Below are 18,137 nucleotides of genomic sequence, written 5' to 3' on the forward strand. Positions count from 1 at the left end.
CTGCTGTGAGAGCTGCCACCTCCCGGGAAAAGAGCCAGTAGGTTGCCTCCTCTCTCAGCGGTTACATATTAAGCCTGCAACTGTTTACGCTCAATCTCAGATACATTCTGTTCACCAGCTTCAGAGTTCCAAGTGCAGGTGCCCTCAGTTAATCATCCCAGCTCACTCCAGAGGCACTTCCAGCAGTGAAGGATGTTCCAGGCAGTCAGCCAGCCAGAGTCGTGTTTTTTTTTTTTTTTTTTAACTGCACCATTCTGGTCCCTAAAGACTTGTTTAAAAAGTTTGGTTTTTGTTTAAAGTGGTTTCCTCAGATGAGAGGTAACAGTCAAAGGACAAATCTAGGACTTCAATTTGGACGATGAAAGACAATGAGGAATGAAGAAACAAACTCTTGGTGGCGACAGCATTGGGGGAGGGAAGGGAATGGAAATGAATAGTAGACCTAAACGCTGAGGAAAAATATTTTCTTAAAAAAAAGTGTTGAAGGTTACCTTCCAAGACAAGAAAATCAACCTCATAGTCATTTTGAAAAAACTATTTACTTTTTTCCAAATATGTGTTTTACAGAAAAGAGTCGCTATGGGTCAAAAACATTCTACAGAAAAAAGCATTTTTATAGATATTGGAAATAATTTTAATAAAAGAACAAGTTCATATTTATCTAGCTGTGGCTGTGTTCCATAGGAAGAGTTTAGCAACCAAAGTGCAAAGACAAAATGAGTGTGGCATTTCTTGCCACACAAAATATTGACAATCTCCCTTATAGCCTACTCTTAATTGCAAACTGGGACGCCAAATAGATGACATATGACCTTTAGAAGTAGGGCTCCAATGGACAAGGGGACAGGAGGGTCAAGCATCAGAATGAATTCAACCGAAGTGCAAACTGGCTTTGACCCCAGCCAAACCCAAAGTCCAGCCAGAGGCCCGTTAGAGATAAATACAAGTAGGAATATCACTTTTACAAGGTTGTGCCACTTAACACTATTAAACCTAATCGATCCAAATCAAAGCTAAGCACACCCCCATTACTAGTTCTGTCCTCGTCCTATCCCATTTTTATGAAGGCTCCACATGATAGCTTAGTTCATGCCGGGGGAAGATCTTCTAAGTTCTCAGAAGGAGCCCTCCCAAATCCTCTGTCCAACCTTTTTTTTACCCTGCCCTCCCACCTCCCACCCTGAGACAAGTCAATCTTAACAAAGAGGTGGGGATTCTGTCATTGTCTCAGGGAAATTAGTTCTAAATAACACCAGAGAAAGATCACTTCCATGAGCAGCATTTGGCTTTAAGCCAAGGGGATGCACCTTCTTCCAGCCTCCCCGCAAAATCACAACGAATTCTGTATCATCCTTTCTACCGCAGGAGAGATCTCCCAAGTTCCCAACAATGACTGCACAAGGTGCTGATATTACATTACTTGAGGAGAAAGAGAGGGAGATATATATAGTTTTAATAAAACCCCCATGCACAATTAAACTTGATTAAAAGCCTGGAGAATGCTAAAAGTAGTAATGAGTCCAGGAGGCTGCAGAGCAGAGAGTACAGGTGCAGCCTTCCTGCAGTCAGGAAATGCTGGCAAGTAACAGGAGACATGACTTCACTTGAGCATTGGAGAAGCAAAAAAGTTGCCTTGTCGTCCTAAGTTGGTGGCAGATTTGCTTTTGCTCCCAAATCTAAAGGAAAAGAAAATGAACTGAAAAAGGAGTCTATAAAAAAAGGTAAACTGTAACATTATTTAATATTATCATCTAAAAATAGGAAGCCCTCCACAACTACTCTGTAAACGACTCTTTGTCACCTGAGATGAGAGAGGGGAAACAAAACCTTTAGACCCTTTTAAAAAGGGGGTTGTTATGGCTCCAGATTACCTTTTAATGCCTACTTGCTAGCTCAGGTCTCATTCAATTTTTCTTTCAATAAGCTTCGGTGTGATAGGAAAAGAGGCCTAAGGAAGCAGCCCTATTTTACTTCCAAAGCCAGCCAGTTCCACATACCTGGGCGTGTTCTTGGTGAGGGTGGAGCGGACTCTCTGCGACAGGGAACTAGATGAAGGAGTCTTGAGAAGCTGATGCTCAGGAGTGGTCACGGGCCCCAGTAAACTCACTTTAATCAAAGTTAAGACATATTTTTAAAGGAGGCACAAAAAGGAAAGCACCCTTGTCAGTGGCCAGTTTTAAGTTGAGTATGCCATGAACCACTTAAGAGCTAAGGTTAGAGGCCCAAAGTCCCAGAGATCATTTCTGTCATTGTCTTGTAACACAGCAGTATATCTTTTGAACTGTGCGGGCAACTGCTCAATGAATAGCTGACTTTCACTTCCTGATTGAGGCCATTCTCAAACTCCAGCTTTCACAAATCTAACATCTGATCATTTGGTTCTTTTTTTTTTTTTTTTTTTAATTTTTTTTTCAACGTTTATTTATTTTTGGGACAGAGACAGACAGAGCATGAACGGGGGAGGGGCAGAGAGAGAGGGAGACACAGAATCGGAAACAGGCTCCAGGCTCTGAGCCATCAACCCAGAGCCCGACGCGGGGCTCGAACTCACGGACCGCGAGATCGTGACCTGGCTGAAGTCGGACGCCCAACCGACTGCGCCACCCAGGCGCCCCTGATCATTTGGTTCTTACCTGTATTAGAAAAAACAGTATGCTTTCTTAAAAAGGATCTTGGGGCACCTGGGGGACTCAGTCAGTGAAATGCCCGACTCTTGATTTAGGCTCAGGTCATGACCTCATGGTCATGGAATTAAGTCCTGCATCGGGCTCCACGCTGTGTGTGTGTGGAGCCTGCTTGAGATTCTCTCTCTGTCCCCATCTCTTTCTGCCCCACCCCTGTTCGTGCTCTCTCAAAATAAATAAATAAATGTTTAAAAAAAAAAAGGGGATCTTGCAAAAATAAAGAATAGGTCTCCAATGCCAGTAAAAGTTGGAAGAAACCAGCCTCGTGCATTTTTGGTGGCAATACAAATTGGCAAAAGCCTTTAAGAAATCAAGTTGGTTATCAACAATAGCCAACGTATGGAAAGAGCCCAAATGTCCATCGATGGATGAATGGATAAAGAAGACGTGGCATATATGTTATAAATAACACCAATTCTTAATAGAACATGTAACTAAATTATAGTTTACAACCATAAAAGTGATTAATAGTAACAGGAAAAGTTCTCACAATATGCTACGTGAAATAAGATCAAACTATATCTGAATTGTTATATTTTTAAAATATCCATATGTATATAAAGAAAAGAAGAACCATGTTTCATGAACATAAAAGAAAATAAGGATAGTAGAACTGTACAAATTTTCTTTAATGTTAGAATCCTCATAATGAATTTAAAATTTTTTATTGAAGAATATGAATTCCAAATAGCTCTAGCAAAGGCACGAAGAGAGTAAATAGCCAGAACTAGAGAAGAAGTCAGGTCCTTTAAGAAGCATAACTTGGGGGGCACCTGGGTGGCTCAGTTGGTTAAGCATCTGACTATGATCTCAGCTCATGTCTCAAACTCAGGGTCATGAGTTCAAGCCCTACTTTGGCCTACTATTAAAAAAAAAAAAAAAAGAAGCACAACTCGGGCCTTACCTTTAATATCTGGGGTCTGTGGTGTTGAAAAGGCATTTGAATTTTCAATGACATGCATGGGGTCAACGTTCTCTTGTTCTACCATCATGAACCGACTCCAATATTCCAGGGGCAGTGAAAGCAGGCACTCTACTACCTAAAAAGCCACCAAACATGTTAGCACACCCCCAAACCTCATTTTATCATGTTATACAAGTTTATATATATATATGAAATGTTACACAAGTTTTTGTGTATTTATGAAATACATTAAAACTCGCATAACATTAACACCCATACGTGTTACACACACACACACACACACACACACACACACACACACACACACACACACACAAAATGCACTTCTCTACCTTGGGCTGACGTTTGATGTCCTGCAACATTACCACTGGATCTGGATTAGGCACAGCATGGGCAACTATGGTAGGCCCAAAGACTTTAGCCAGATTAGCCACATCCATTTTAGTATTTGGGCTCTGAGCCACTCTAAACAAGAGAACATTCAATTAGAAGACTTTGTCCATCCACTTAAATGCAGACCAAAATATAAGATCTACCAGAAAACAATTCACCCCTCACGTTCCCTCCCTAACACCCAACCCACATTATGCTCCCAGTGGCAAATTCCCAACCTCTCAGAAACAAGTTTCTGCTGTACTCACCTCTGCAAGTGAATCATAAGGAAAGCTAATGTGTCTCTGTTGGCCTGGGGCAGGTCACCAATAGCCTGGTACATGGCAGCTTTGCTGTTGTCCTCATCTGGGATTTCTGTAAATGAAAGGAAAGCACCAAGAGGCCTAGACTTCTTTCTCTTGACAGCGGGCTTCCAAGTGATCGACCACAAAGTGTCATCTATACAGTAAGCTTCTGAAACTTCTGATTAGGTTCATGACTGAAACGAACTCCAGTTTCATTAACAAGCAGGACACTAGCCAACAGCTCAATATTAGAAATCGGAACCTTCACAAAAATCGGCCCCTGCAGTTAGGGAAAGCAGCTAGCAAGCCTTGTGCTGGGCAGGCAGGCCTACAGCCACAGTGACTACAATTACCAAGAAGGTTTTCATCTATAAAACATGTTCAAGGGCCCACTATGTACCAGGTACTATTCTAAGTGCTCAGGTAAAGCGGAATTAAGCAAAGACTTTGCCTCATGGAACTTACATTCTATTAGAGGAGTCAGTCAAAAAGCAGGTTATCTATCAGGTAGTGATACACAGGGGAAGCTAGAAAGTAATGGGAGCGGTTATTTTGGACAAGGTGATCAGGAAAGGTGCTTTTGAGGACAAGACACCCAAGAAGAAACCCAAAAGAAAGAAAGGGAGGAAGGAAGGGCATATCATGCAAATACATTCCAGGCTGAAATAATAACAAATGCGAGGGCCTCAAGATGGGAGTGAGCTTGTCAAGTGCTAAGAGTCGCAAGAACCCCAACAAGTGGAGAAGAAGAAAGAAGGGAAGGGCATGGAGAGAAATGATGCTAGAGACGTAAGGAGCCGGTTCATACAGGTGGGGTCTTTGGGGCCATGTTAAGGGCTGTGGATTTTATTCTGAGAGTGATGGGAAGCCACTGGAGATACTAAAGACAGAAGGGCTATCATCTAATATAAATTTTAAAAGGGCCCTTCTGGATACTATATGAGGATCACAGTGTCGAGGGCCAGAGTAGAAAAGGGAAAACACTAGGTTCTTCTGTCACTCCAGGATGAGAGATGTCAAGAGGGGTAGTGGTAGGAGTGGCAAATTTCAATTTTAAGATAAATTTTACAAGACCTCTGCTGACAAGATTTGCCAATGGATTAAATGTGGTGTGGGGGAAAAGAAACCAAAGACGGCTCCAAGTTCAAAATGACAATCTCAAACTCTACCAAAAATAACAACAACAATAAACGCTGTTAGCGCCCTGTATAGTTTAGACAGGAAGAGGACAGGCACCAGGAACATGGATACAGGCATTCTTCATCAAAGTATTTGAGCATCTACTATATGGCAGGCACTGTACTGGGCAGTAAACAGAAGAGTCAAAAATTCCTGCCCCTGGGGCACTCACATTCTAGAATTAAAGATCTACTCTTACCTGCTGCTTCCATGAAAGTCTTGTTTAGCCGAAAGGTCAGAAGGGGTTCTTTGAGATTTCGAAGGAAGTCCTTCAGGAGGCTACAGATAGCATGGATATCATCCACTTTGCTGAGGAGGGGTACAGTTTTCACTCTGAGGAATTTCTCTTTCAGCTCTTTTACTGTCCGGTCACAGCCAGAGATCCGATACAGGCCTGTCTATTATCAAGGTGACACTTTCAGAAAGAACCTCCTAATCATTAACACAAGTTAACAGATTCACGCTCTCTGAATGTTGACTCTTACCTCTGTCAGCCCTCTCTGCTCAATCTCATTTACGCAATGGACAACAATGGAGGGAATCATTGGAGAAGTCTGGGACACATAATCTGCCAGGATTCCCTGAAAAGGGAGAGTTTTAAGTTATTATTTATTACCACTTAGACCAGCAAATGAAGATGAATAGGAAAAACGTCTCCAAACTCATGCTCAGGTTGGGACGTCATGTTTACTTTTAAATTCCTGTTCCCAAAGCATACATTAGAACAGAGACTCTCCGTTTGTTGTTTTTTTTTTTCCTACCTCCACACCAGGACTGGTTTCTGGTCACGTACCACATTCTTGCATGAACAAGTAATATGACCACTATCTACAACTCTACTCCTGCTTCTCTTCTACTCAAGGGCCTCAGAAAACAAGCAATGACAAGATTACAGGTATAGCCTTTAATATAATTTATTATTCTAAAAAAGAAAACCTTTTTACACTTTTATTACTCTTAGTAAGAAATATTATTTAACACAAGTCACAGTTGCTCGGGACACAAACATATCTGTAGGGGAGAACTCCATGTCTATATCAGAGTACAGAAAATTTGTAACCAATTACAGGCACAAATAAGAACTCCTAAGATTAAAAAAAGTAACATTTGATTTGCTGGGGGCTGGATAGCAGCATAATCATTTTGTTTTGAATCTTAACACTGGTCATACAATAAATAATTTATTAACAGATTGAATCAATGTTTAGAAATAAGCAATCTAATCTTAATAGCCTAGTATAGAATATCTCTAACATAAGAGAAAGTACATTCACAGATGAAATTACAGGATGGCTGGGATTTGTTTCAACACAATTCACTACACAGGGCCAGGAGGACATGGGGGTATTGATAAATCAAAATTGGACATGAAGTAGTAATCACAGAAGTTGAGTGACAGGAACCAGGGATTATTCTAATCTCTCTACTTCTGTATATGTTTGAAATTTTACAAAATAGGAATAGAGTGTGGAGGGGAAGGAAGAGAAGAGGAAAGGAAAGGAAGGGAAAGGAATAAGGAATGAAAGGAGGAAAGGGAAGGAAAGGAAAGAGTATGAGTAGGGAAGAGGGGACAGGGTGGGAGAAAGGGAGGGAGGGAGAGAAGGGAAGGGAAGAGGAGTGTGGTGTAGAAAAGTTATTAAATAGACAAACCCAAGCAGGACTCTCCTGCAAATTAACATTTTATAATTTCTCTTCAACATTCATGGAAAAAAATACGCTTCGTATCACTTATTTTAGGAAAAAAAACGGACAGTAAGCTTTGGAAAAGCTAAAGAAGCCATAACACAAGGACAGCTCCCACAGTTGTCATACCTCTCCAATCTTGACAGGTGTTCCTATCAGGGTAGGAATGCAGGGAAGGGGACAGCGGTCCCGACATTCTGGATGAGAGACCACACGACAATCTCGACACTTCAGAGACAGCTTGCCAAACTTTATCCGCTTTCCACATGGAACACAAGATTCAGGTTTAATAACCTGAGAACAAAAGAGGGCAGAAAGAACAGACCGGTCTGAATTAGAAAATTATCATCATCAACAACCAACAACCTCCTAATTCCTTTACACTTATTTGTGTAATTCTCGCAATAATCCTACAATATAGGTTTTGTTTTCTTTGTTTTAAGATAAGGGAATAGAGGGGCACCTGGGTGGCACAGTCGGTTAAGCGTCCGACTTCAGCCAGGTCACGATCTCGCAGTCCATGAGTTCGAGCCCCGCGTCAGGCTCTGGGCTGATGGCTCAGAGCCTGGAGCCTGTTTCCAATTCTGTGTCTCCCTCTCTCTCTGCCCCTCCCCCGTTCATGCTCTGTCTCTCTCTGTCCCCCAAAAAATAAATAAACGTTGAAAAAAAAATTTTTTAAAAATTAAAAAAAAAAAAAAGATAAGGGAATAGAAGCAAAAACAGCCTGTGTAACTTGCATAAGGTCATCCACCTGGAAGTGGGCAGTGTAGAGTAGTGGAAAGAATCTGCTGACAAGGAGTCACAGAACCTCCGTGTTAACTCTGCCACTTACTGTCCTGTGGCTCAACAACGCAATTGATTTTTCTGAGCCTCAGTCAGTTTGCTTGGGTTTTTATGAGGAAATCCAATGGGACAAATGTAATACATGCTATTTTTAAGAATACAATGTAAATATGTATCACCGAAAAGCATAAACAATTGTTTCTGAAAAATTGGCTTTGTTTCAATTTAACATTACTCACAGAATGGAAAGATACACACCTTCTGTAACCAGCAGTTAGCCCTGATAAGTGGAAATGAAAGAAGGAGACGTGACATTTAACTTTCTAACACTAAGTTATTTAAATCTGCTCCTGGTATATATTAATTTCACAATCAAAAAACTAAGTGTGCCCTAAGGTGCCTGGGTGGCTCAGTTAAGCATCCAACTTCAGCTCAGGTCGTGATCTCATGAATTGTAAGTTTGAGCCCCACATCGGGCTCTCTGCTCAGTGCAGAGCCCGCTTTGGAAACTCTGTCCCCCTCTCTCTCTGCCCCCACCCCCACTCACGCATGCTCTCATGCTCCCTCTCTTTCGAAAAAAACCCAAAAACTAAATTAAAATTTTCCATTAAAAAGATAAATAAACAAACATTAAAAGAGAAAAAAACTTAAGTGTGCCCAAAAGAAGGAGAATCACGGATCTACCGTCTTAGAGACAAAGTCATGCAGGCGCATCCCTCCATTATTCTGTGGAGTGCCGGAACTGTCTGTCTCCGTTCTTGGCTCCAGCTGCCTGCTGCTCAAGGTAGAGTCGCTGTTCCAAGGTTGTAAGGTACCTAGAAAACAACCATCTTTAAGCCTTTGTGTCTTAATATTTTGTCCCTTATGAATTTTAACCCTGATTCTAAAATAACTGGTAGACAACCAGTAATTTGTAACCATAATCAGAAGTGACTACAACAGCTATGCAGAAAAATCAGTTCAAGAATAACAAGTTATACACAAGTGGCCTAGGCCAGGCTAGCAACCCAAAGGCAGAGTATGATACTGTGCAGAAACGTGCAAGAAATGAAGGAAGGATTCTAAAAAACCAAGTCTCCCCAAATTTTACCAGTTGCTTTACACAGGCAATTTAACCAAAAACCCAGTGGACCTGTTTTCCTTCGGCTTCTCGTCCAATATGGCACAGTCTCGATTGTAGACACAGCTTCAATGGGCCCGCCATCATTGGGAACAGTCACTGTAGTTTTTGCAACTATGGATTCATTCCCCTGAAACAAAAACAGAAATGAGCGAAGAATAAACATGTGACTCTAATTTCCCCTCCGCTAAATACCCCTCCATAGGGTGTTTTGGAGTGGTTGAAAAGTTCCTGAATCTTGGTCAGGACTTAACGACCCAGCTCAAAACACTCTTAAGTTGAAACCTCATACTTCAGAACAAAAAACAGGGGCACCTGGGTGGCTTCATCAGTTAAGTGCCTGACTCTTGATTTTGGTTCAGATCATGATCTCATGGTTGTGAGATGGAGCTCCCCCTCGGGCTCTGTGCTGGGCTGGAGCCGACTTAAAATTCTCTCTCCCTCTGTCCCTCTCCTGCTCACACACACACACACTCTCTCTCAAAAACTAAAAACTAGGGGGGCCTGGGTGGCTCAGTCGGTTGAGCGTCTGACTTCAGCTCAGCTCATGATCTCACGGTCTGTGAGTTCGAGCCCCGCGTCGGGCTCTGTGCTGACAGCTTGGAGCCTGGAGCCTGCTTCCGATTCTGTGTCTCCCTCTCTCTCTGCTCATGTTCTGTCTCTGTCTCTCTCTCTCTCTCTGTCAAAAATAAATAAACATTTAAAAAAAAAAAAACAAACTAAAAACTAAATACACAAATAAAAAGAATATTGAAAAAAATATATACAGGGGCGTCTGGGTAGCTCAGTTGGTTGAGGCTCCGACTTTGGCTCAGGTCATGATCTCACGGTTCGTGGGGTTTGAGCCACGCGTCGGGTTCTGTGCTGACAGCTCAGAGCTTGGAGCCTGCTGCTTGGATTCTGGGTCTCCTCTCTCTGCCTCTCCCCTGCTCATGCTCTGTCTCTTTCTCTCTCAAAAGTAAAAAAAAAAAAAAAAAAACCTGAAAATATATATATATGTGTGTCACAGAGGCACACATACAAGCAATGAAGAATCAAATATAAAGCTGAGAGTTGTTTATTCGGAGTAATTCCATTCATAAGGATGATGAGGATCCTATTACATTGAAAAACTCACCAAATCTCTCTCTCAAAATAACACTGCAATGTTGACTCAGGATTTTTAATGCTTGGGGCCACTAATCTCTGATGTGTTCACAACCACAATTCTCTTGGCCTGAATCTTCTTACCTGGTCTACTGTGGAGCCAATGGAACGAGTCTTCTTTACAGGTCCAGGGGGACCATCAATGAATTGTCGGCTACTAGAACGCTAGAAAGGAAACAAAGACCAATAAGTTCAGTGCCAAATAGAAGATCTGAAGCACAGAAGGCAAAATTATTCCATTAGACAACCTGGTGCAAGTCCTAGCTACCAGGGCTATGGTAAATGACAATGTGCTCTCTCCCATTCTATTTCCATTTCTTAAAGCTTACATTGTACCAATACAAAAGTGCCCTCAGTGCCCTAGAAGAAACAAGCAAGCTTTGGAAAAATCTAGATGACAGCACCAGAAAGAGTACAGCTGTAATCCTATCTAAGTACATGAAGACTCTGGAAACATATGAAGTACCCTGAACAACTGCACACAGACAGATCTCCGCATATCCCATTATACACACATTTCATCTGAAAATTTCATTAGAGTACAAAAGTACTGCGTAAAAATACATATGACAACTCAAAACAAACTTAAGTATATCCTTTTCCACCCCATGAATGAACTGAAGCAGCGAGAACAGTGAAACAGGACAAGATTCTGTCCTGAGTTCCTACCTTAAGGAACATCAATGCTGCCCCCCAGCATAAATTCATTTTGTGGTCAGTGTTTAACAATGACTAGAGCAACAGGTCAGGAATGCTGCATCTAGGCAAAAATTCTAGAGAAAATCTTTTATTGCTATTTTGTAAAAACGGCAACAAAAATTAAACAAAACCATACCTACCCTCTTTTCTCTCTTCTTCAGTTTGAAAGTCTTTACCAAAGAAGAATCCCAATCCTGTTGACAATTACAGTGTATTAATTCTTTCCTGTGGTTAGGCCTTCCCTAAACCCTGTGCAAATAAACTTACAGAGAACTTTATTTATTTATTTATTTATTTTTAATTTTTTTTCCAACGTTTTTATTTATTTTTGGGACAGAGAGAGACAGAGCATGAACAGGGGAGGGGTAGAGAGAGAGGGAGACACAGAATCGGAAACAGGCTCCAGGCTCTGAGCCATCAGCCCAGAGCCCGACGTGGGGCTCGAACTCACGGACCGCGAGATCGTGACCTGGCTGAAGTCGGACGCTTAACCGACTGCGCCACCCAGGCGCCCCTACAGAGAACTTTAAAGGCTTTCTGACTCAGGCTACCTAACTTACAATTTGAGGAGAGGGGGAAGGGAGGGTCTCAAGTGTAGCTACAGAGCGACAGTATGTTAACATGCTTTCTTTCCAAAATTGAAGCTATTATAATAGAATCAGGAATCAATACCTCAGAGGCAGAAAAGGTTAAAGAATCAACTTCTGTCGTGATTATCTCCAGTGCCTGGTCCTTTATTTCTGATTATTTTTGTAATTAGTTTTAGAACTTACAGAATCTTAGGCGCTATACTGATCGTGTTGTATGTGATTCTTGCTCTTAAGGGATTATTATTACTTAATCAGATGTTCTGCACAATATATACCCACTTTAGTTCCAGTTTAGGTTTTGTTTCTCAAACATCCCTCTTCCTTGGGCCCCAACAAAGACATTCACCACTAAAGAATTATTTTTTACGGTAGTCTAGTTTCACTTCACTTATTTTAACCATTTACATTCAGTTTTAGTAGCTACCTGTGACTTCCTTACTCCTCATAATCCCTGAAAACACAAACCCCAGAAACAGTAGTACATAGCAAATAGTAACTTAGCTAAATAAATTTAATCTCTCCAATTCACAGTCAAGTAATTTAGCTACTCAAGGTTTGATTCAGTTTCGGTTACAACAGATATACCATAAATAGGTCTAGCTCCAAAATCAGCTATGAATATGTTCTACTTTTTTTTTTAAGTTTTTACTTATTTATTTTGCGAGAAAGAAAGAGCCAGAGAGAGGGAGAGAGACAATCAAAAGTAGGCCCACACCGCCAGTGCGGAGCCTGATGTGGGGCTCGAACTCAAGGAACCATAAGATCATGCATGACCTGAGCTGAAACTAAAAGTTGGACACTTAACCAACTGAGCCACCCAGGCACCCCATTCTAGTTTTATTATATATTCCAGACCTATTCATATCATTCCTTATTTCAAAAAGGGGTACTTAGTATTAGTACTTATATCTATAAAATGGCAATGATTTCCTCAAACACTGATTTGGGACACAACGCTCCTAACCCACGTAACAAGTAGCTGTCACTTATTTCGCTATCAGAAAACCAACCATGGATAACCTCCTGATTTACTGATTTGCTAGCTTTCAGCCAGCAAAACAGGAAAAAGATACACAAACCAATAAACCACCAGCTTCTGAACATCAAACAAAGACTGAAATCTCAGGAGATGACCTTTTATGCAGAAATACCACCTTACGTTAAGAAAAAGGTGCTGCCCCACAAAAGCAAGGTAACAAAGAGTTTAGATACATTAACCATTGTTGAGCAAAGCATTATAGAGTGTCTGGAAACTCTGTCAGTCTTCTGGCAAAAGTTCCAGAGCATTGGTTTCTTTCTAATTGTGAAGTTAGTTTTCCTCAAGAATCAAACTAATTCTGAAATAAGGCACAAGTCTATTATTTCCAAGAGCAGAAAATAAACCTTGACTGGGTAGAGTCTGGGTAACTTTTTTTTTTTTATTTTTTTTATTGCTATCTGGGGCTTTTTAATAAGCCAAGATATAGTCAATTAGTACAAGTAGTTCACAGATCCGCTAAAGAAATTTAACCTCATGCCAAACCCTGAATTCTATATTCTCGCTTCCAGAAACTAAATGTATAAGCCAGTCTCTTACAGCTCGTGTAGACTTTTATCTTAAAACGCTAGCTCAGTATCTATAACACATCAACTATTAAAACAGTAATAAAGGAACTTCAGAGGACAGGAGATATTCCTAAGGGAGCAGGGGTTGAAAAAAAAAAAGACAATTCTCAGAGATCAAATGTTCATTACCAGCGATTCATCAGTCTTGTCAAAGCTGATATCTGATAAAATGGAACCAGATTCGTCAATAGTTGACAATCTAGATGAGGCAAACAATACAGTATTAGAGAAGACTGTGAATACAAAATCCATGAACACCCAGAACAAGTCACAGTGGTCATGTAACACCAGCAATTTCACAGCAGTACTTTCCTATGGAGACAACTACAAGCTCAAAGCCTAGTTGTGGTGGTTGCTTGCTATGGTTTCCGTGGGAGAGCGCAGCTGCACGTGCATGAGTACACACGCAGCAGGCTGCTTTTTCAGCAAAGACTTCACAGCAGCAGTTGAAAGTTACAGTTGGGAGCATGGGTGCTACTCCCTGTGGAATAGGCTACTAAAAATTCACAGGCAGAAGAATGAAGTTTAACCTGATCCTAATTGTGGTTGCTTTCTACAAGAAAGAGTATTACCCAGCATTAGCTTTTGAAGAAATTAAGCCCATATATCTTCTCAGTTATAAAGATTCCCCATAAAACAACCAAGCAACAAAATAAATAGCTTTAAGAGTGCTGACCTTTCCCTACGTATTGTATTGGGGGTGTTAAATTCAAAGCCTGGTTGAGACTATTTAAATAGTGATGCAGTGGAACCAAAATTATGGTCTGGTCTTGTCTCACAGAAGGCCTTCTAAACCCGAAGAGCTACAAGAGATCTCTGGAGAGTAAACACTGAAAGTATTGCTGAACTGCCACTTTCACCTTTAGGTTTCTTAGCAATGAGTAGGATTAGTTATTGATGTGCAATTTAGCGCCAACATCAAAATTTTACCCAGGGTGAAACCACATCCTAAGGAAAGATCAAAAACAAAACAAGATAAAAGAAATAGGGAGGCCCTCGTGCCTTTATTTCCCACCCACCCTTCCTCCAAAGTCTTTTTCTGCTTTATTCAGCACACATTCCAGAAGCTGTATATTTAAGAGTTCAGATAACAAGAACTTCTGACAGCTGCATTGCTTGTGATCAGATAACAACAGATGCAGTTTCCCCACCTTTTGTTCCCAGCATTGCCGCTGGATGGTTGGCCCCTGTTGAGAAAAGCCAGAGCTGATTTTTGCTCCTCACTTAGTTGAATGCTGCCAGATGTGTCACACATGAGCATCTCTCGAATCAGCTGAATCTGTCTTTCCTGCAGACCAAAGCAGAGGAGAACATCCTAGCTAACCAGGGGAGAAAGCTTCACCTCAAATTTATGGGACAGACAGACCAGAAGACATTAAAATACAGCATTATGCAAATGAGCCTCCAGGAAGTCTGCTACACCAATAGCATATTAATTCACATCAAGCCCAGATTGTGCTTCTGATTTCTGACTGGTAAAATGAACTCCATATAGAATAGTGGGGTTTCTGCTACTAGACTGTTGGGTCAACCTGCTAATCCAAGACAGTATTGCAAAATGAGAGTCCTAAAATAGATTTCACATAGCAAAAACAATTTAGTGTCATTTTATCAGGACAATTATTGGCCTCTTTTATGGATCAAAGCAGCCACCCACCTTTCTAAACGGTGGAACAAAATGCATTAAAATGGATACAAAGCTGTGACGCACTGGAACCAGTCAATTTGAGCTTACTGAGGCATTTAACACTGTACCAAGATGGATTAGTGCCTCCTCGTAAAGGCTTTCCTTTGTATCATGACACACCCTGGTACATCAAAATGATAGTGTTCCCCGTTAGTCACATTGCTCAACTGGCTGAATACGCCCAGCCCCTGACCCTGAATCAGGAGCGGTAATGAAGGAAAAACCTAAGAGTTGTCTTGCCTGTATCAATAACAAAGTACCAGCTACCGACAAAAGGATGAGGACATTCTGGGTAGCAGAAGAGAGAGCCAACATCTTGTGACAGATCAAGCATACTAGGAATTCCCTAGTTTTCTCTAAATTCTCATTTGAAATGTATTAAGTCAGAGTTTCAAGTGTAAAAGAGAAAAAAAATTTCAATTTCAACCTATGAAGAACAGGATTTCCTACACTGCAATTTCAGCTCCCATCAAGGCCAAGTTGTCATTGGACAGGTTGCTTTTAGTTCTATAATGTGGAAGAAAGGGAGCGTAACCGGCAGGTGGAAACGTTACCAGATGACGCTGCCCCCTCCCCCCACCGCACGGTTCTGGCATAGAGAACAATACACACCAGCTTCTCACAGTCAGCCTCAGCTCGCTGTCTCCGTTTGATCTCGACATCCACCTGATTGCGTGCGTGCTTCAGCTTAACATCCAGCGCACTACGCTCAGTCTCTGCTTTCATCAAAAGATCCTTGTACTTCCCCAGCTCATGGTCTGTTCTCTGCCACTTTTTACGGAAATCTTCAAAGTCTTTTGCCAACTGGATGAATTCTAAGGAAAGGGGGAAACTTCAGTCATTCAAGCACCAAACAGGGTACAATGCTCTAACGAATGAGTCCTCTAGTTAGTTTTCCTCCAAATTTTTAACTAAGGGATCAGCTAGACTCTGGGCAAATCTACCTGAAAATAACCAGGAGCAGGGCTGGATATATGTTCATCACCCGACATGTCAGCTTTGTGGAAAGCAATTCCTGTTTCGATAGGCTACTTACTTTGGCTTAGCCAGTGGCATCTGCTATGGAATAAGGAAATCATTAGTCACCTGGCTCCAGATGTAATACCAACACTGAATGCTCCTGAACAGAAGGCAATCAAAGGGGGATACCTTTGGGGCAGCTGTCACGCACCAGGACAGTTACAGCTATAAAACAAAAACAGCCTCCTTTAGAGTCACGCATTGTTGCGCCAGAGAGACGTTAAATAGCAAATTCAAATATAACTGCTGTAATATGCTCCGGTAGATGTAGATTAATATTATAGATGTCTGGGCCTGCAATTCCATTCAACTATATAATTATACAAATATTGATTTGAAAGTAAAGAGCCAATTTGCTTGTGCTGTTTAACACTGCCCTGAAGGGTATGCAAACATTTATGTGGGAAAGACACAGTAAGAACAGATCATAGTAACTTAGGGTGAGTCACTGATGGCAGAATGTGGACTCTCCTCAAATGTCTGCAGAGAGAGCATCACTTCCAAGGCAGTGCCTCAAAGCAGGATAACCCTGGTGCATTCACACTTGCCACCTGCTATTTGGCAAAGACTATTCAACACTGCCTTCCTATTTTCCAGTTACCTTCAATCTATCTCTAGGCATCACTCCCCACCACAGTCATGGAGGAAGTTCCCAAGGTGTACATCTGCTGCTGGTCAAACTAACCCAGTTTACAGTTGAAACTAGGCCACAGGCACACAAAGCTAGCAGATTCTTGGGTAGTAAGGGCATTTTTCCTATTTGAATTTAACCTAAGAGCACAGAAACATGAATACAGTGCCCTTTTAAAGCAGTTTTAATAATTTGACTAAATTTCATACCTACAAACTAGGATGCCAATTCAATCTAGAAAAAGCAAGTCTTACACATAAGGACACTTCAGTTTATAACAACAGGTTTTAGCAGAACAGGGTATTATGACCTAGTTATCTGAGACAATGCAAATATCAAAGATACACACACACACACAAATATGTATCTACATATAGCTTTAAATGGTATGCTGGTTTTGTTAACAGTTTAGAACACATTACTATGTTTTTTCCTCCTGAATTTAAAGAAAAAGAGGGGCACCTAGGTGGCTCCATCAGTTAAGCATCCAACTCTTAATTTCAGCTCCGGTCATGATCTCATGGTCCTGTGAGATTGAGCTTCACGTTGGGCTCTGTACACTCTCCCTCTCTCTCTCAAAATAAATAAACATTTAAAAAAATAATAAAAGAAGGGGCACCTGGGTGGCTGAGTCAACTGAGCGTCTTACTTCAGCCTGGGTCATAATCTCACGGTTTGTGGGTTGGAGCCCCACATCGGGCTCTCTACTATCAGCTTGGAGCATCCCCTGCTTCAGATCCTGTCTCCCTCTCTGCCCCTCCCCCGCTTGTGCTCTCTCTCACAAAAATGAACATTAAAAAAATAAAGAAAAAGAAAGAAAAAGAAAACAAACAATATTTCCTTTTGCATATTTATTTCAACAATGTAGACTCACAAAACTTTTTTAAAGAGCTCGCTCTCAGCCACATTCACTCTGGCAATTCATCAAGTGGTACACTTTACGATTTGTGTACTTTTCTGATGTATGTAATAGCACTTCAATATCAAGAAATAAAGAACAAGAAACACACTTTTCAACTATACATCCAAAATCTTTCTAGCTCCACATTGAGGTCAATTCAATATTTCTAAATACAGTGCTGCACACACACTCAAATATTTAGTGAATTGAAAAACAATTTTGAGGAAAGATTTCCATTGGACCTAATTGTGCTGGTTTGTTTGTTCTTTAGGATACTCCTCCTTGGTAAGTCTTGTTAAATTGGAGTTTTAATCCCTATTCATTGTTAATTGGCATATATTATAGGTCCAACCAAATTGGACAAAGGAACTCAAACCAAATAAAGTATAAGTACATTTCAAGGGAAGAATTCCTATATTAATCGTACAAAGGACTAAATCATTAGTGCAACTTGATTTATGTTAGACCAAAATCAGAACATCTGTGTATCTACGATACTACTTACATACAATTCTGTTATGAATGAACTAAGTTTGCTAGAATGGGTCAAAATGGCATGTTAGGGACATGGGTGGCACTGAGCCACTGGGTGGCTCAGTCAGGTGAGCATCTGACTCTTGATTTCGGCTCAGGGTCGTGGGATCGAGCCCTACACCAGGCTCCACTCAGTGTGGAGCCTATTTAAGATTCTTGCTCTTTCTCTCTCTCTCTCCCTCTGCCCCTCTCCCCTGCTCACACCATCTCTCTAAAATTAAAAAAAAAGAGGGGGGGAGCACCTGGGTAGCTCAGTCAGTTAAGCATCCAACT

General features: G+C 41.1%; 1 protein-coding gene across 4 annotated transcripts in view; it reads right to left on the minus strand.

Annotated features, from left to right (window-relative positions):
• Positions 1-520: 520 nt before the first annotated feature.
• The window catches only part of RACGAP1 (Rac GTPase activating protein 1), a 28,984-nt gene continuing 11,367 nt past the window's right edge, over positions 521-18,137 (minus strand). For all 4 annotated transcript variants that reach the window (XM_043563853.1, XM_043563855.1, XM_043563854.1 and 1 more), the window contains exons 3-17: positions 15,391-15,593; positions 14,243-14,379; positions 13,221-13,290; positions 11,037-11,090; positions 10,282-10,362; positions 9,064-9,181; positions 8,616-8,746; positions 7,278-7,442; positions 5,951-6,046; positions 5,665-5,863; positions 4,251-4,356; positions 3,942-4,074; positions 3,589-3,724; positions 1,998-2,106; positions 521-1,676 (exon numbers count right to left, since the gene is read on the minus strand). In XM_043563853.1, coding sequence (XP_043419788.1) covers positions 1,601-1,676; positions 1,998-2,106; positions 3,589-3,724; positions 3,942-4,074; positions 4,251-4,356; positions 5,665-5,863; positions 5,951-6,046; positions 7,278-7,442; positions 8,616-8,746; positions 9,064-9,181; positions 10,282-10,362; positions 11,037-11,090; positions 13,221-13,290; positions 14,243-14,379; positions 15,391-15,593 — 1,814 coding nt within the window. In that variant the 3' untranslated portion in view covers positions 521-1,600. The remainder of the gene's footprint in view (positions 1,677-1,997; positions 2,107-3,588; positions 3,725-3,941; positions 4,075-4,250; positions 4,357-5,664; positions 5,864-5,950; positions 6,047-7,277; positions 7,443-8,615; positions 8,747-9,063; positions 9,182-10,281; positions 10,363-11,036; positions 11,091-13,220; positions 13,291-14,242; positions 14,380-15,390; positions 15,594-18,137) is intronic.

This window comes from Prionailurus bengalensis, chromosome B4, assembly GCF_016509475.1.
Source record: "Prionailurus bengalensis isolate Pbe53 chromosome B4, Fcat_Pben_1.1_paternal_pri, whole genome shotgun sequence".
NCBI lineage: Eukaryota > Metazoa > Chordata > Mammalia > Carnivora > Felidae > Prionailurus > Prionailurus bengalensis.